Source organism: Rattus rattus, chromosome 5 (genome assembly GCF_011064425.1).
Source record: "Rattus rattus isolate New Zealand chromosome 5, Rrattus_CSIRO_v1, whole genome shotgun sequence".
Taxonomy (NCBI): domain Eukaryota; kingdom Metazoa; phylum Chordata; class Mammalia; order Rodentia; family Muridae; genus Rattus; species Rattus rattus.
Genome location: NC_046158.1, coordinates 48,542,822 through 48,562,661, shown reverse-complemented (window position 1 = coordinate 48,562,661; position 19,840 = coordinate 48,542,822). Strand labels below are relative to the sequence as shown.

At 43.4% G+C, this 19,840-nt stretch overlaps 1 protein-coding gene across 2 annotated transcripts in view; it reads right to left on the bottom strand.

Moving 5' to 3' along the window:
• Positions 1–6,715: 6,715 nt before the first annotated feature.
• Dync1i2 (dynein cytoplasmic 1 intermediate chain 2) overlaps positions 6,716–19,840 on the bottom strand; it is a 49,711-nt gene continuing 36,586 nt past the window's right edge. Inside the window, exons 17-19 of one of the 2 annotated variants that reach the window (XM_032903472.1) lie at positions 11,142–11,282; positions 9,071–9,196; positions 6,716–7,382 (exon numbers count right to left, since the gene is read on the bottom strand). In XM_032903472.1, the coding sequence (XP_032759363.1) occupies positions 7,269–7,382; positions 9,071–9,196; positions 11,142–11,282 (381 nt within the window). In that variant the 3' untranslated portion in view covers positions 6,716–7,268. The remainder of the gene's footprint in view (positions 7,383–9,070; positions 9,197–11,141; positions 11,283–19,840) is intronic. The other variant, XM_032903471.1, reaches the window with a different exon arrangement.

The following is a 19,840-nucleotide window of genomic DNA, read 5'->3' as shown; positions in this document are numbered from 1 at the left end:
GCAGACTTAGGAAGGTGGAGAACCACTGCTTTCTGACCTTTTAAACAGGTTCATGCTGATAGGTTTGAGGAAATGGCGGCAATGTGCCTGTGATCCCAACTGCTCAGGACACTCAGGCAACAATATCATGGGTATGAGGCATGGTGTGGCAACAGAATCCTAGCTCTCCGTCCCAAAATGAAACGAAGAAAACAGTTCCCTCGGGAAAATGCAGACGCCTCCAGATCTAATGACCTTCCATGTACTGACAAATTTGTGATTTCTAGTTAGGCACTGATGGACATGAAGCCCATTAATAAAGGCCTGGTCATTGTAGCAAGATTTTGTCCAATTATATCATAGTCAGCTTCACCTGTCAACCTGACACACTTGGGAGAGGGCCTCGGCTGAAGAAGTTCCTCCTTCGGACTGGCCTGGAGCATGTTTGTGCAGATATTCTTTTTTTTTTTTTTTTCCTTTTTTTCGGAGCTAGGTACCAAACCCAGGGCCTTGCACTTGCTAGGCAAGCGCTCTACCACTGAGCTAAATCTCCAACCCTTTTTGTTTTTTAAATACCAATAATTTTATTTATGTTTGAGAATTTCATGACATGTTTTGACCATATTCTTTCCCCTCCATAGCTCATCCATAGTTCTCCCTTACCGATTTCTTGTTCTTTCTGAAAAATAAAACAAAATGAAATAAACCTATGGAGTCCAATTTATGTTGGTGGACGACTTCTAAGCACGAGGCTTGTCCTGGAGCACTGCTGATATACCCATAGCCCTCCATTCATGAAAACAGATTTTTCTCTCACTCAGGACTAAAATTATGAATAGTTTCTTGCTTAGGGATGGGAATTTGTGTCCACTTCCCTCTTTCATGATGGGATCTTGTTTGACTTGAGCTTGGCAAATCTGTGTATTCTGTCACAGTCTGTGAGTGAAGATATTCTTTTTAATGCTACTTGATGTAGGACGGTCCAATCCTCTGACACAGTGCTCTCCCTGGGGTGCTAGCCCTGTGTTGTTTAAGGAAGAAAGTTGACCAAGTCAGAGCAAGGGAACCAGTGCGCAGTGTCTACTTCAGTTCCTTACTTGGCTTCCCTTGATTATGTACAAGAAGCTGGAAGCCAAATAAACCCTTTCCTCCCCAAGCTGCTTTGGTCTCTGAGCATCGCAGTGACAGAGAAACAAACTGTCAGAACAACTGGTGTTCATTATGTAAGGTTTTGCTCTGCCTCTGGAGATGGTGCTGTAACAAAGCAGGGCCTGCCAGTTTGGGTAAGAGGTGAAGCAGAGCTATGTCGCAGGACTAATGTCAGGGCTTCCTCTATGGTTGACAGCCACACACTATTCTTCTAAGAACAGAGCCCTTTCTTGTAGGGTGGGAGTAAAGTCCTGAGCGAATGTGTTTGTTATGGGGATAGTTACACCAAGGATCCGGGTGCCTCAGCCCCATGGGAGTGGTAAGGCGTTCGTTCCACTTTATGGTCCAAGTATGAATGTTGACAAGGGAAACCGTCATAGCCTCCTCTAACCTGGCTAAGGCTTGAGGACTGCTCCTCTATACAGACTGTTTCTAACAAGATCAGCTAACCCTGCCTCCTTGTTTAGCTGTATATAATAAGCTGAGCTTCTGAGGGTGCTGTGGCTTCCCTAGTGGGGAGCCCAGACCACCCAACCCCAGTTTTTCTGTGTCTGTGTCATTTCTTTATTCCCTCCACACTCCATTTAAGTCCACCACTAGAGCTGTGCAGAGCACAGCACCTGTGGTGATCATCTTCCCACAGAGCTCCAAGGGGACTAAGCCTTGGAGAGGGGGAGCATACAGTAATCTACACTATTGATTGTTGGCCTTGCACTTCTCAAGGGTGTACAAGCTCTCCCTTGGCTCACTGCTCCTCAGTATCAGGTGACTGGGGTTCACTCTGTGATGAGGACACCCGAGAAGAACTCCTTTTGGACAGACAGCAAGGCATTTGACCTTTTAAAGATGAGCTCCTGCATGTAGAAGTTTTAAAATAAGGGCTTGGAAAAAAAAAATAAGGGCTTGGAGACAGGAAGGTGGATCTCTCTGAGTTCTAGGTCAGCTTGGCCTACGTAAGTTCCTTTAAGTCACAGCTATGTAGTGAGACCCTGCCCCCACTGCCCCTCCCCAAAAGTTTTAAAAATATGTCCTCTCCATTCTTGAATTAACAAAGGAACTAAAAATAAAGTTGCTTTTACTTTACACAGTCTTCCCATATGCATTCTCTCACAAAATTGCCACAGAAAGCAATTATATTCCTTATTCAAGAAATACTAGCTGGGTGGTGATGGTAGGAGCCTTTTATCCCAGCACTGGGGAGGCAGAGGCAAGTGGATCTCTGTTGAGTTTGAGGCCAGCCTGGTCTACGGAAGAGTTCCACGACAGCCAGAGCTACCAGAGAAACTTTGTCTCGAAAACCAAAACCAAACAAACAAACAAACAACAAAAGAAAAGAAGAGATTGTTCCAGGTTATCTCATGTACTGGAGACAAACGGATGGGCTCTCACTCTGTAGCCTAGGCTGGCCTCAACCGCATCGTCCTTCTGGTTTAGTCTCCCAAGTGCTGGGATCACAGGCATAGACCACTGTGGCTGTCTTAAAGCAGAGTGTTCAGGGCACTGCACCCGCTCTCTTGTATCAGGCCATCGTTAAGTAGAAAAACTTTTGTTACAAAGCATTTCCACTACTTTGCTCTGAAAAAAAAAAAAGTACTCAAAAATTCAGTACAGAAACCCACAAAAGATAAAATGACTTGCTATCAGTCTTCCCAGCGGCACTCCTGATTCTCCGTCACAGGGTCAGGTCTCTGCACGCTCGGTGCAGAGCAGGTGTGTTCTACACCCCACACAATCACTGCCCCCCAGCTTTCCGGCCACATCAAGTACATTATGAGAGAGGCAGGATAAGCCATTCCCAGAGACCTGAATAAGTGACCTCACGAAGCGAGCTAGGCCTTCCAGTGCGCTTACCCGAGGGCATGCTGTTCCACACTGTAACTGGGAACCGCTAATGGAATATTAACAAGCCCGAACGGAGACTCCCGCTAGGAAACTAACAACACAAAATACTGTAATTTTACAGAAGTTTGTAAAAGACTGCTGATTGGCGGTGGTGAAACTCTGTGGCCAGAGCGACATAGAGAAAACTTACAAGTCTGATGTCCATTCGGACTTTCAGGTTGAAGAATTGGGAAGATGGCAAGTAGAAAGAGAATTTAAACATCCGAAGTTCACACATTAGGTCTGAGAGCACCAGCTTACAGTGAAAAACATGATTGGCTGACTGTGTGAAGCCTTGCAACTGGCATTCTGGCTTGGGACTGGGGAATCTTTTCTCTAAAAGTGCTCCGACAACATGTTCCATAAACATCGAAAAAAGGATTCTAAAATCTATGGGACAGTAAGAAAGTCTTTTTTAAAAATTTATTTATTTATTTTATGTAAGTACCCTGTAGCTGTCTTCAGACACACCAGAAGAGGGCATCAGATCTCATTACAGATGGTTGTGAGCTACTGAGTGGGTGCTGGGATTTGAACTCAGGACCTCTGGAAGAGCAGTCAGTGCTCTTAACCACTGAGCCATCTCTCCAGCCTCAGTAAAGTTATTACTACTTTGGGGTAGTGCACTTAAGAATTTTACACAAAGAATGTTATTTAATTCTTCAGTTGGAACATGGACGTGATTTGTCTTTTTCATGTGTGTGTGTGGTGTGCGTGCATGTTTCCACGCTCCAAGAATCCTACCTAGACTTCTCAAATTGCAGGTGAGACACCCTTTCCAGCTGCTGGCATCTATGTTGTCTCCAGGGATCTGAACTCTCTAGGCAAGTATTTTAACTGCCAAGCCATCTCCCTAGTCCCTGCATATTCCTTTTGTCAAAAAAGTTTAATTTTAAATATGTGTATATTTGTATGTCTGTACACATGAGTATGGAGCTCACAGAGTCCAGAAGGGGGTGCTTCAGGTCCCTTGGAGTGACAGGCAGTTGTGAGCTGTGGGATGTGGACACTGGGAACTGAACTCAGACCCTCTAAGAGCAGCGAGCATTCCTAACGGATGAGTCATCTTCCCAGCACCAATGTTCCTTTCATAGTCCCTTGGCTCATAAGACTGATGTCTAAGTAAATTATTCCATACTGTGTGTGTTGTGTGCATGCACACACAGGCATGTGAGAAGACAGCTTGTGGAAACTGATTATCTCCTCCTACCACATGGCCCCAGAGACCAAACTTAGGTCAGGCTTGGTGGCAAGTGCCTTTAACTGTTGTGTTATCTTGCCAGGATTTTTAAATTTTTTAAAAACAGTTTATTCATTTATATTTTTATGAGTCAAATATATCATTCTACTTGGGAGCATTTTCCCCAAAGCTGAAAGGTCCCCGCTATCAGCAAGATGACAGCTCAAAAGTATGAACTCTTTTCTTCCTGTTATGTGTCCTGGATTAACGCAGAAAACAAACCGTACCTCAACCAGATGCTAACACTAAGTCATGAAAGCACCAGAGCTGTTGACTTATACCCTAGACCTCTGCTGAAGATCTCGGTGACCACACCTCGGATGCTCATGGTCCCCCGTGAGCAGTGCACAGTGAGAGCTGTAACTGATCTCCAGTTAGCATCTAAGTATGCAGCTTTTCCAGTTAGAATATCAATCTGATGCAGACACTGAAACACTGGGACTGACAAAAAGACATTTTCAATTGTCTGAGAGAAAGAAAGAGGGAGGACAGTGTGCCTCACAGACTCTCTGAGTTTCCGCATGGCTAAGTGGTGACGTCTACCTGGGTGAAAGCAATCAAAGACCAGGACAGGTCACCCCTTCCCTCTTCCTCCTCTACTGGAAGTTGCGAGTCCCTTCATGACACAGTTCTCAGTGCTGTCACAGATACGTTTTCTACAGCCTTGCCAAACTTAGCAGAGAACTGTATCTGTGATGAGGAAAAAAGCTTCTATTGCTAAGTATTTGGCTTAAATGACAATAAAAATGATCTCAGAGATTTATTCCCAGTTAACTACAGTCTGAAAAACTAAATATGCTTTCCCAGCACAAATGAAGGCGATAATCTTTAACTTCCTATTCAAAAGCAGAGAAACAAAATCTAGGAAATGAGCCAAAGCTGTGCCTTGTCTCCTGCCTAGGAAAAACCAATCACAAGTAAACTACAATTTATGTCACGAGGTATTTTTCAAAATTACGAAGATCTGTCGTGCCTAAAAGTAAAAAGTGGATGATCCCTGACCCCAGCCAACTTCCTCTCAGTGTGCCTGCCTGTTAGAGCAGCCTCAGGGCTGCTGCCAAGTGAGCCTTGTTCCGTATGACAGACTTCAGACACTTCCTTCGGAAAAATCAAGGCTGTGTTCCTCAATCACAGCAAGACTAAATGAGCAAGGGTCTACTCTATGTTAAGTTTTTCTGAGGGGTGAGGGAGAAACTATTCCCCTCACCCAATACTTATTTATAAAATAAGTATTATTTTATAATACTAGCCCCAACCTCTATTTATAAATACTTAGTGCCAAGGAATTTCTGCTTGAGGAGAATAAATACTTCCTTTTATAAAAGAACAACTTGAGACCAGTGGCCATTTGATTGACCATGTCAATTTCCAACCTTACTCAACATTATATTTTAACATTTATATCTTCCCTTTTTTCTAGTCATTTTTACAAACTTAGAATAAAAACACAGTTCCTCTGAGTATATGAATTCTTCTGCAGAAGGACAGTAGGACTCAGCTGACACTGAACTTTGGCCTTAGAATTCCCACCAGGAGATAATCTGGATGGTTTTTTGGTGTGTAATAGGCGACTATGAAAACTAAAGATTTAGACGTGGACACTAACTGATACAATTAAGGTTAGTAATTTTAGAGCTGGGAGACAAATTAGAAATTATGTACTTGACAATTCATAAGTATCAGAATAAGTAAGGTTCAGGCTTGGTTAACATCACACTTCTCACAGATGTGGAAGCTAGAACTGCAGTTTGGGTCTAGTATTCCTGGTCAATTATTTCTTAGACCACAGAGTACAAAGAGTGAAGAAGTTCTGTTATGTAGACTTCCGTTTTGTAGAACTCTCTTTCAACAAATCCTTCTTATAAAGTCAAAAAAGTTCAAATTCTGAATTCTAGTGTTTTAGTTCAGGTTCTACTGAGTGAAGAGTGAAAGTGAGAAGGATTTGAAGGTGAAGACCAGGAAAGGACGCTCCGCGTAAACCTGTAGATCTGATCCCAACCCCTTCCCTCCTGAACTGACACAGCCGACTACCACACTAACACACACATTTGCTATCCACCTTGGAAGATTTGTAAAACTGAGCTAGCAAACCCCAAGAGTAGGGAGGATTGCAGGGCAGAGTGGACCCTTGAGCTGGGTTCCTGCTGTGGCTGCTGCACCCCTGCAAGCTTCTCTCCAAGCAACCATTCTCTAATTACATGCATAGTCGTCCCCCGCCCCCCGCAAGCTAGGAAGTGAGCATTTACTCTTTAGAACAGGTAACAGAGCCAGGCAGAAGCTAACCTAAGAGAACATATCCACTGACAAATTATCCCACATGAGTTTGCAATGCCCTGGAGAACAGCATTATCCCTATTATGATGTGTATTTAAGGCTGCACAGGATTAAGGTGGCTGCTTGCATCAGGAACTAAAAAAAAGTAACAAAAATTTATAAGAGAAAAATTCAAATTTCAAAACATAAAAATGAAAATTTGAAAAGTTAGCACATATTTGTTTTTATTTATAGATAACTACCATGAACTATAGAGAAGGAAAACGGCATCAACATGGAACTTAAAACAGGTAGGCGAATGCATGCTGGGACTAAGAACAATGTTCCTACTCACTCAGGGCAGTGAGGACATAACTGACAAGGACCCATGTACTGTATTGCATAATAAGGGATTGTGGCTCTTTAGAAATATGCAGAACTCACTTAGTCTGTGCTTTAGAAATAATTATATATAGTAGTACAAGTTCAAAAGAATCCAAAAGAATAATTAACAATATACACCCATGTGTTAGAATTCAGAAAAGGCTGCATTCTTTAAAGTTGTCAGCTGTATTAAAAATGACACCAATCCAAAACAAAGCGAATATAATATAAAAAGGGCATTGTAAGCTTTGCTTCCTGTATTAAACCCAGTTTATCCATGGAGTTTTCTTTTAATTCTCGTTTAATCAGAAGCATGCAAATAGTTTAGGATCTACTTCATCCTCTTTGCCAGACTCGCTAAGGCTACGGCCGCCCTCCAGGCCTAGGCAGGGATCCGGGTGGCCGCCTCCTCCTCTGCGTCAGCTCGGCTTGCGTTAATCTCTGCGAGTGTTCGGCCGAATCTTGCCCATTCATCATTTCGGGGAACAGCGATCTGCTGTTAAAAGAAAGACAATGTTTGCTGAGCAATGAATAAAAATTCATCTTATCTACTATTACTGTTTTCAAATAATTTTTTCCATTAAAAAGTAATAATTGACCTAAAGGGTCTTTCCATAATTACAGAGGCTATAATAATGATTTACAACATTTCAAAACAAAAGGTGTTTGTAAAACATGTCGTGGCAGCCTCAGAAATGAATCTGTTGTTCCCACCAGTGCAAGGATACAAGGACGCTGTGTAGACAGACTTCCTGGCTCCTCTCTGAGTCTTGCTGAGGGAGAGGGACGCATTCAAAACTTTTAATTGTATTTTCTGCACCACTATTAGTATGAAATAGTTCTTTTATTTTTTCTTTTCTGAGACAGGATCTCTCTGTGTAGAATGCCTGTAATTCATGACCCTCACACATCAGCCTTTTGAACAGAGGGTGTGTTTGGAACATAAAGTACCCTTCTTCACTCTAACCCCTTGGTTAGAAGTTATATTGCTATTCAGCACAGTGTTGAGTAAAGAGCAAACAAGAAAAAGAAGTTTACGGTGCTTTGGCCTCCAAAGTCAACCCAGATGTCCCTACAGCTGTTCTTGTGTTCTATAGACTGACCCTGCCATGACAGGACACAGGTCTTCCAACGTGGCCAGTGAACAAATCTGCTTCTCAATATACAAGATCTAATAGGTAGTTACCAGCCAAGTGTGACATTTACATTAAGTTAATTAAAATTAACTAAAAAAAAACCACAGTTGAGTTTGACTAACCATAGCTTTTGAATAAGGGCGTGGCTAACAACCACCCATCAGCCAGTGCAGACTCAAAATATCTGCATGCATTGTCCAACTGGTTGCTCTAAATGATCTAATCTCTTTCCCCCAAGATCTGATTGCTATAGCCACAAAGTATCAGAACAGGATGGGGAAAAACGATGTAGAAAAAGTCCAGAAGGATCTAGTCAGGACCAAACAGGAAGAACTGAGCTCTGCTCCCTGTGTCGTTGGGTGCTGTGTCCAGTCAAGCAGAGTGACAAGAGAGCCCGACTCATCCTGCTCAACTCCATCTCATGCCTTTGCACCCAGGCTGAGGTCTCAAGATTTGTTTTTCTCACAGGTACTAAAGAACTATGGAAGGGATGGAGAACGACGCAGTGCTAAGAGCACTGGCAGCTCTTGCTGAGGACTTGGTTTCAGCTCTCAGCACTCACACGGTGAATCACAACAGCTTGTAAGCCCAGTTGCAGACATCCACCAGCTGCTGCACGCATGCACGGATGCACACACATATACTCAGGTGTATTAACTATTCTCGGGGAAAATGCTAGCCGAAGATGCTATCTTTGATTTCTACTATCTAGTTCACACAAATCTATGAACACACAATAAACTTTTATCTCAGTATCAATTCTATAAAACTCCAAGTCTGCTTTGTGATCCCACATTTCCTTGTCTGAAGAATTCCTAGCAACACAGGAATCTAGAAGCATGGTACTGTCATACGCTGTTACATCTGTAGCATGAGAGCACAGGATGCCCACTTAGAGAGATGGCCTCACAAGCTGCTTCTGTGGTGGAATGCACACAACCATGCAGTTCATACAATTCACGAGCTACACTGCTAGACTCCGCTACCACACCCCTTCACAGCTCTGCCACTAAGAAAATGTGTCGAAACTATAGCACAAGCCCCATACCTCGCCCACATCATATATGACAATCTGTCCTTCAGAATCACCCACGGCGATCTCTCTTCCCGAGTGGGTCCATCTCACACGGTTAAGGGCAGGGTTGCCCTCCACAGAAATGCTGGCAGTCGGCACCTAAGTCATTTAACACAGCATAGTTAAAAGTCTCATCAGCTTCCGAACATGTAAACGACAACACTTCTCCAATCTGTGTTTCTAAAAAGAGATGAGACGAGATAGAGAATTTTCCCACCTTCCTCTCTGTTCAGATTTATTATAATGACATTACCGTCACCCCTTGAAGATGAGCTGGGAAAATATAAAGTACTTAGCTAAGAAATTCTTACATGGCTGCACGCATTTCCATAGTAAAGGGTTTTTATGTTTACTTCTTTAAGGAGTCAAACTGTTTTAAAACATTATTAAAACTCATTTTAAAAAGAAAATATTTCCAGTGCCATCAAAACCAGATCACAGTTCAGTCTTAAAGGAGAGGAATTACTTTTGCAGTTGTACCTTCCTCAGCTAAAACCAGTTAAATCGACAGACAGCAGCTCCTAGAAACAGTCCACACTGTTGGGACCAAGTTTTCCCACGCCCCTGCTCCAGGGAAGGCTCCGAGGAGACAGTGCCCACGCAGGGGTGGGGGCTCTGGCGTCTGACTGCACATTCGCTACACTCGGTAACACTTCACTGAGGCACACAAAAAAGCATGATTAAACTTACAAGTTTTGAAATATGACCAATGTAGTCCCTATGGTGACATCAGTCAATCCTAAGCTATTATCCCAGAGGCATTATAATCAAACTATTAAGAGAAAGATCTTCAACTAATTATGGTCATAAATTTTGGTAGAAAAATCCAAACTAAGAAAGTAAACTTGGACAGGGCATGGTGGTGCATGCCTTTAATCCCCACACTGGGCTTGGGGGTGGGTGGGGTTGTTGGGCAGAAGCAGGGGGATGACCTCTGTGAGTTCAAAGCCAGCCTAGCCCATAGATTGCATTCTAGAACTAAGTAGTCAGCTTGCCAGATAAACAAACACATACATACGTACGTACATACATACATACATTCATACATAAATGAACAAATTAGTGAATGGTAGGTAATAACAGTTTTGAAATTCTTGCATTTCCAACATATCTCTCCCTTCCTCATCTTTGTATAACTAAGTACTTGACTTCCAAGGATCTGGAGAGATGGCCCCAGGGAGATGGAGGGCACCAGTGACTCTCCCACAAGCACTACTAACAATTGTTATGAGTATCACATCTGCTAGCCAGAGGCAATACGGGACCTAAAAACATTTCAGGTCTCTTTAAACTAGCTAAGGATAACTCACAGACACAGTTAAATTGCATTGCCGAATGTGGTAAAGCAATTAAGAAATGTGATAGCTTCTATATTAGTAATACTAGTATTTATGATGCTGGGATCTATACCTAGGGTCTTGTACATGCTAAGCAAATATTCTCCCTCTGAGTTACATGCTCAGACCTTGGATTTCTGAGGCAGGGTCTTGCCATGTAGGTAGCCTCTAACTCACTGACACTCTTGCCTCTGCCTCCCAAGTCTTGGGGTTAACCTGCGTGTGCCATCATGCCTGGCTCCATATTCATTTTATAGTTAATGTCACTGATCTCAATCCTTCATGGAGAAAGGCCATCGAAATACATTAGCTTTCTTTCACACATGTCAGTCTAAGGCTAGCATCTGTGGATGTACACAATCCTGCCAAGGCTGACAGGGAACTCAGAATGAAGGTTAACGCACTCTGACAATGACGAGGCTCTGTTTCCTAGACTAAGAATGAAAACACAGTCTACGCCCCATGGAGGCTGTGCCTGGACAGGAGGCCAAGGCTGCTTCCCAGCAGCCAGGCTGCCCGGTGTTCACAGCAGCGCCGTCTCCTCCTGCAGCTCGGCACAGCATGCTGTTTGTTACGGAGGGGACAGAGCTTACTTGGTTTCTTTGTGATGAAGCTACAATCACAGAGCACTTTTACATTCCTTGGGATAAAAGAAATTTCACAAATTATTCAATAAATCTCCGATTTTCTGTCATTTCCCAGCTCACCTCTGTGTCATTGTTGAGATTCCATAGATCCAGTCTCCCCATGCCGTCCACACAGGCAAACAGGGCTGGGTGGGTGGGTGACCACATAACATCATAGACATAGTCTGAATTATCTTCAAATGAGTACAAAGGCTTGTTATTCTGAAAAGGAAAAGTTAATTTTTAGCACAGTCAGCATAGGAGACGCACAGAAATCCTTCCCCACTTGTCTCCGACACACGCCAGAGATCCTAAGGCAGTCTGACACCAGCTCAGCCTAGACTGTCTCCCTCTCTCGCTGCGAACTAAGTACTGGGTGGCACCTTCCTCTTAGCGAGTAGCAGTGATGCTACCTTTGAGAAAGGAATAAAATAAGCCTCAGAACACGTCAGTGAGCAGTCCCTGGACGATGACAGCAGAGACACCGGCCTTCTTGAATCCTGGAAATCTCCCTATGGAAGCAGGTAAAGCAACAAGGAGAGCCAAAGCAAAGTCTCACAGTGTCTCCAGCAAAAATGAGAGACGTCGGCTGTAAGCCGGGCGAGCCAGGCTCTGCAGGTTGTAAGACCCAGAGTGTCAGCGTCTGTGTGAGAAGAGACTGGTGGCCACAGTGCACGCAGACGCTGGCTTGGCACTGTGATGCGGAACAGTCTGAGAGCAGCAGAAACCAGAGGAGTTCCGCATCTCTCCATGTACACTGAGCGCTATAGGTCTCCTGCTCTCGTCTGGGTCTCACACACTCTAAGCTGACAGACTTGAGTGCGGGAGCAGGTGGAGGACAACCCGTGGGAGGCGGCTCTTGATCTACCATGTGGGTCTCGGGCTTGAACTCAGGTCGTCGGTCTTGGTGGAAAACACCTTTACCTGTTAAGCCATCTTACCAGCCCGATTTTAGAAAAAAGGTTGATAGTTAATGTCAATATCATGGTTATTGCAGTAGCCCATAATGCTTAACTAAAAACAAAACATAAAAACAAAACCTAATACCCCCTGCAAATTAACAAAAAGTTAAAAAACAAAAACAAAAAAACTAAGCCAAACACAGACAAGGGTAGTTCTTTTCTTTCAAAGTCACTGTTAAGAGATTAGCGACACAGACCGCCTCCCCCGAAAGGTGTTTACAATCACCCTTGAGCTTTGTAAAGCCACCCCAGGGGGTAACTCACTCGTATTTCCGGCACACTAATGATTCTAAAAGCTTTGACTACTGTGACAGTACTTCAGACACCCCATTTCCAGGCAGTTTTAAGGTCTATCACCAAAAACCTAAAACAAAGTTGCTAACAGTCATATTCCTATATTCAATCAGAATGTGGTGCTGGGGACTGGGGAGCGGCTCAGAGGCAGAGCACTTGCCTAGCATTCTGGAGGCACTAGAGTTAGTGTCCACGCTGGAGGGAACAAAAATGTGATGGTCTACATGCTGGGCATAGCTCCATGGTAGAACAACTGCCCGGCATGTGCTAGACTCTGAGTTCAAGCCAAGTCCTGCAAAAATGGGCAAAGTCATGAACATTTCACAAAATGGACAATAATGTCATGAAGGCTGCTTAATCACCATGCTGCACATGAAAACACCTGGCAATGTCTCTTCACCCACTGGAAGGTTAAAAGGGAAAACACCAGAAACTCTAAGTAGGGACAAGGTGCAGAGCAAGCAGACCCACACATACCCTCCTCGTGCATCAGGAACTGGCAGACTCTTTTGGAATTGCCAGGTGCTATTTCTTCAAGCTGGACATCTACACATGTCCTCTGACCACACCAGTCCATGCTAAGTGTGTGCTCACTCAGAACTGACTGCTCATGGCCACCAAAGGACAACTATGACCTGGCACCGTGGGCTACCCCTGTAATCCCAGTATCTGGAATGATCGTTAAGTTTGAGGGCGGCCTGGGCTTCACAGCAAGACACAAAAAACTAAAGGGAGAGAAAGACAGTATCTTCTCCAAGTGAAACTGAAGTCCCCCACACTTTGTCAGCAGAATAGACACATGAACTGTTTTATTTCCATGGCCGGAGAATGACCTGGAACTACACGCGGGTGCATGAGACTCACAGTAACAAAGGTCAGCCAGCCAGAACGAGTACATACTCCTTATAAACCACGAGTTATTTAAAAAGCAACATGAAAATTAATTAAAACATTTAAAATGAAAAGAAGATTGCTAACTATCTCAGGAAATGGTTAGATCAAATATTTAGTCTAGTCAGTGGACTGCTATGTAGCGTGGATAAAATATTACAATTTTTTATTTTAAAAACTGATTTTTCAAGAGTAAGTTTCTCTGTGTAGCCCTGGCTGTCCTGGGACTTTCTCTGTAGACCAGGCTGGGAAACTCAGAATCTGCCTGCCTCTGCCTCCTGAGTGCTGGGATTAAAGGGGTGTGCTACCACCCCCCAGCTGAAAAGATCACAATTTTTAAAATTATGTAAAAGGAAGCAAAATGTCTTTCGATTTAAAATGTGACTATTTTAAAACTTTTCTCTAGCCTAACTGGAAAAAAAAACATAGTTATCTAAGGATTAGCCAGAGTTTTACCCCACTGAGAAAATGTACATATTTAACTTCAAATAATGTTTCATAGTGCAGCTATTTAATATATAATACTACAAATTAAAATCCCAAGTAGGACATTTTAACTATCTCTTTAAAGTGCTGTCTTCCTTTACTTTGAAGAGCACTTCTGCCTAAATGGCACTGAGGCGGCAGGGAGCGCTGGAGAGGGATGGGACCCAGCCTGCTGTTCCAGTCCAGCCAGCAACCAGCTTCAGGCTTTCAGACAACTCACTCATTCTTTTTAAGCCTGTTTCCTTGTATATAAAACAGAGGCTTCAAATTGGTGGTTGCGAAGCTTGACCGTTCGTTGGGGCCACCTTAAAAAAACTTTCAGTATAGTGTTGTGAGGGTCTCTCTCATGAGGTCTGATTTCAATAGTCTGGGTATCAGGAAGAACTTAAGGTCTAAAAGGCTGCTTCACAGATGACCAAGAACGAGAACCTCTAAGCCATATAATGCATAATAGATTGGGCTCTTACTCTTACAAACAACCTGCAAAAACATTTGCCAACAAGAAATCAAGAGGTTGGGGATTTGGCTCAGTGGTAGAGCGCTTGCCTAGCAAGCGCACGGCCCTGGGTTCGGGTCCCCAGCTCCAAAAAAAAAAAAAAAAAAAAGAAAAAAGAAAAAATCAAAGGGCTTCTGTGAAGAACAGCATTTGAATAGACAGAACAACCATTTGGTTCTGCTGTAGCAATGAGCACTGCGTGGCCAAGGGACAGGCCATCCTGTTCTTTCTAAGCTCAAGGTATGCACTGGGTGGAATGCTACCCTAAAATTCATGTCTGTCTAGTACTTGTAAATGTAACCAAGTTGCACAGGTTATAGTGATCAGGTTGGCTACAGCTGCTATGACCTGCATTCTTAAACAGTGAGAATGTGGATGCAGAGACCTAACGAAGCAAATGGGTTCAGAACGTCACATGCTCATGATAAAGGCAGGGACTGCAGCAAACACAGCTGAGGCCAAAGAACAGTAAGGATTCCTGCCACTCCCTAGGTGCTAGGAGACAAGCATGGAACACTTTCTCAGGCTCCCGATGCTAAGCAGCCGCCTAAGCTGACAACAACTTCCTGTCATTTCAAGCCGCTCTGTGAGAAGCTGCTACAGCAGCAACACTAACCTGATACAGACAGTTGTCTGCAAAGCTGGGCGAACTGGGACGTTCTAGACTAATAACAAGAGTCTCCACAGTCAAGACACCAGGATTCACAGGGAACTAGAAATAACTATGCCCTCAATTTGGATGATAAGAGAAATAAACAAGTTTCCCTGAAAAGAAATTCCAGGGCTGGAGAAGGCGCAGGGGTTAATAGCATGTACTGCCCTTGCCCAGGACAATACCCTTCCTGTAAACTTCCTGCACCAGGGATCCCATGCTTCTGCACACATACCCACAAGTAAACACACACACACACTCTCTCTCCTCACACACACACATGCGCTCTCTCTCTCACGCACACACACTCACACACACATACACACACTCTCACACACGCACACACACTCTCACATACATACACACGCTCTCTCACGCACACACACTCTCACTCTCACATACACACACACTCTCTCTCACACACACACACTCATACACACACATTCTCTCTCTCTCACACACACACACACACACTCACACACACACACACACACACACACTCTCTCTCACACACACACACACACACTCTCATATACACACATTCTCTCTCTCTCACACACTCTCACACACACACACTCTCTTACACACACACTCTCTCACACACACACACTCTCTTCTCTCTCTCTCTCCCTCTCTCTCTCTCTCTCTCTCTCTCACACCCACACACACACACACACACAAACACACACCCACACACACAAATCATTCCAAGGTCAGGAATAACTTCCCATATTACCTGATTAAGACAATCTTTGCAGAGTGTATTAGTGAGAACGAGTCTTACAAGGCAAATGAAGACAGCACCACTTCAGCACCGCCCAGGAGAGAGGGAGTCGCACACAACAGATTGAGAATCAACTACCCCATGGCACGGCTATCTTTACTTGAAGATGAATGAATCAAGCTATCTTAGCTTGATGCCACTGAATATTCAAATGATAAAACTCCTTTTGTTCTAATTCCTTGCTCACCAAGCAATCTTCTGATTATAATTTGGCTTCCCATGTGGGTAGTCTACAGAGAAACAATGAGCTGGTCAGGCCAGCAGGACTATCTGGGCCCTTCTGGCAGTTAAGTTTCTGACTATAAATTAATAAATTGACATTCTCCAATGTACCAGTGTCTTAGGAGCCTGTTAGTTACATTCAGCATTCCCCCATCTAATCAATTCCAGTAGCTGACAAAATTGAGTTTCTAAATATGCAAAGGAGGCGAGACACTGGCCGTAGAGAACTACTGCGTAGTGCCCCCAGGTGGAACTGGGCCTGCAGCACCAGCCTGCCTTCCCTCAGACCTTCCCTCCGTTTCAAACCGAGTTTTCATTTTAACTTGTCTACTATGCGAACATTTTTCTTTTTCTTTTTCTTTTTTTTTTTTGAGACAACATTCTCTGTGTGGCCCTGGCTGCCCCAGAATTCACTCTGTAGGCCAGACTGGCTTTGAACTCACAGAGATCCTCCCTTCTCTGCCTCCAGAGTCCTGATTAAAAGACGTACACCATCATCCAGGGAGCATTTCTTTCTCTAAGCAACCCTGTTTAATGCTATAGTTGCTCGAACTAAGCAGGCACACTACCAGATTAAAGATGGCCACTGAAACATTGCACTGTGAAAAATTTAAGTTGCAAGTGGATTACACAAAACCTAAAAATGACTCTACAGAATGTCCCTACTAACAATGCTGACCCTGCCACCTCGTAGTGAAAATGGTTGTGAAACCAGAATATACACTGCACACAGTAAGATGCCATCTCCCAGCAATGCTTCAGACTAGGCCTAGGACAGTCTGGTGAGATGTGCCGGGACAATCAGCTGATGACCGGGTGAGACCTCAAATCCTGATCTTCCAGCTACCCTGAAGAAACTGTCACTGCTCATGCATTCTCTCTGCTGTTTCCAGACTCACTGATCTGCTTCTACGGTTTAGTGTCCTGAGATTTCAACTGTGTCTTCTAACTATCACAGAAGCAACTTGTTGAAGTTCAGTAATGTGAAAGAACTAGGCATGGCGGCTCACATCTTTAATGCCAGTGCCTGGAGGAGAAGCCAGCAGAGCTCTCTGAGTCTGAGGACAGCTCGGTCTGGCTGCTGAGTCCCAGGACTGTCAGGGCTACGTAGAGAGACCTTGTTTCGAAATCAAAACAAAGCAGCAATAACACGAAGTTCAGCAATATGGGGATGGTCACCATTTACTTCTGTGTTTCCGACACTGCGAATAGCTTAAGTCAGAAAGTACCCAGAGCAGTCTGTGAACTGGAACCATGAGGCTGGGATTAGAGTGCTTCACACTCGAGACTGTTTTAGAGTGCATGTGAGCAGTGCCAGACTGCAGTCTCCGCACCCCACTCTCAAAACTCACACACAGAGTAAAGCGGAAGATGTCTCAAATTGGGGCAGAGCCAGATCTTAACAAACACAGAGATATGGCAGCATCCAATGACTCATTCTTCCAGTTAATAGGGGTTCAGCTCCTAGGGCAGGAGAGCACTTAAAAAGGAGAGGTGGACAAACAAGGCCTGTTCACATGTCTGTTTTTTTTGTTTTTTGTTTTTTTCTTTTTTCGGAGCTGGGGACCGAACCCAGGGCCTTACGGATGCTAGGCAAGCACTCTACCACTGAGCCAAATCCCCAACCCCACATGTCTGTTAAATGTATAAATGTGAGCAAGTGTTTTACAAGCTTCAAATGGGGGCCTGAGGAGATGGCTGTGTAATTTAGTACTGGCTGCTTTGGTAGAGGACCTAGGTTTAATTGCCAGTATTCATATGGTGGCTCAAAACCATTTGTAACTTTAGTTCCAGGGGGTCTGGTGTCCTCTTCTGGCCTCTGAGAGCACTGGGCCTGTCTGTATGTAGTCCACAGACATCCATACAGACAAAACACTCACACATGTAAAATAAATAAAACTAAAAAATTTAAAAATAAAAGCTTCAATAGAATTGGAATAATGTTGTTAATACAATTTTAAGACGCTGTCTGGTTATTGATTAGCATTCATTATCAATGAGTACGTATACTACTCATTATTCAGCACAAGCAGGACCTCAATCTAATTATTTAAAAGGTAGATACATAGCAACAACTAAACTAGGAGGCAGAAGTTCAAGTCTGAATCAGTTGACTCTGAGTGCACAGTGTGGCCATAGATAGAAATTCACCTAGCAGATGTGGCTGCTTGACCACTGCAGAACGGAACTGTTTGCTGAAGGATAAACTAACAGATAGTAATTCTTAGTCTTTACTTTTCTTCCTGAGCTGGGATTGAACCCAGGACCTCATACACAGTAGACAAGAGTACTATCACTAAACTATATAAAAACAACATAGGCCAAGACAATTATGTTAATATTTTAGGGGGTTCTTGGTCATATATGATATAAAAATGTATTATTCTATACTGGCTCATCCTTTGGCCACTAGGAAGGGTGTTGGCAGGGAGAGATATATATCATATTTGAGAGTAAATAAAAGAAATAACCAAACTTAATTAGAGAGAAAAAGAGAGATGCCTTCCTATCATTCTTACCCAAATCTCTTTGGGAACAGGAAGATGGCTGTGTGGACACAGGTGCCGAGCACAGGCCTGAGGATCCAAATCCTACCCTCTATCTGGTAAGTAGCAGAAGAAATTCACCCTGGAGTTGTCCTGAGACTTGTACTTGTGCACTTCGGCACAAGCACAGCTGCATTCACACACATACACAATACATATATCACATACAAATACAAATAAATAAAACCAACTTCTATGTTGAAGCAGAGAAACTAAAATATGAACCATTAATGAAGTGTCTACCTAGAAGCCATTGGTCTGCTCTCACAGGCGAGCTCACTCTCGAGGAGGCAAGGCAGGCTCTTCATTTTCACATCCTGCCAATGTATACTCAAATTTAAAGGACGCTGGCAAACCGAAAATCTGATATTTAAAAATCAACCACTCAGTCACCAAATAGCCAAAATAGGAAAGAAGCTGGCCAAGAATGTGTCAAAAATACAATGTCTCTCTTGACGCCAACAGGGCTAGTGCATGAGAAAGTACACCTAGAAATCTTACAACTTGTCTGGATCTTTGAAGCCTATGTGGAAATGGTAGATTTTATCTTTGGAGTTCTGTATCTTGCCTGGTTTACTAGCGGAGTGTATATCTTCCCATATATATAAGTTGTAGATCACGCTTGTCTTGCTCATGGCTACGAGACTCTTCTTTCTCTACCTGGTCTCTACTGTAAGATCCAAGGATGGATGAGAAGACTAATTAGATGTTCTTATGTGCTGGACAGTGTGTTAGGCACTTCCTAGATAGCTCCTTCATAGACTTAAGTGCTATTTTTGTGTCTGTTAATGTCAAAGCTGAAAATGCTCAATTTTAGAGGGCAAGCTCTACGAGGCTGTTTTCTAAACCATTTCATGTTAGGCGGAGAGTGGGGCCCAAGACAGGACAAGAGTGAACAGCAAGTGTACTCTGGATGCTGAGGCCAGAACTTAGTAAGCACACAACCAGGAGCTCACTACAGCAGACAGCATCTCTTAAGAATACTAGACTTTCTAAAAGATCTTCAAGAACCACAGCACGTCTCTAAACTTTGTTCCATGGGGAAGGAGTCAAAAAGTCAACGTTTAAGATAAAGAAGACTGACAAGAAAAATCAGGTTTTCAACACAGCCCACATAGACTAGGATACACTGAATGTGCAGTTTTACTAGCAACACTACGGTTGTGCAGAGGACCTGAAAGCAAGCAAGTTAAAATTAAATATAAATAAGGCCGAGCAAAATGACGGAGTCTATCTTTGTCTTTGAGATTGTCACTGGCCAAGCCAAGCTACACTCACTGGAATTACTGGAGGAACAGGAAACACGAACAGGAAACAGTTTCATCACTAAGTACGTATTTCAAAGTAACCAGTTTACTAAGCTTCAATAAACAAAGTTAGTTATACTACACTAAAAAACCAAACACACGTGTACCTTCACAATGATTTAATGACTCAAGTTTACTGT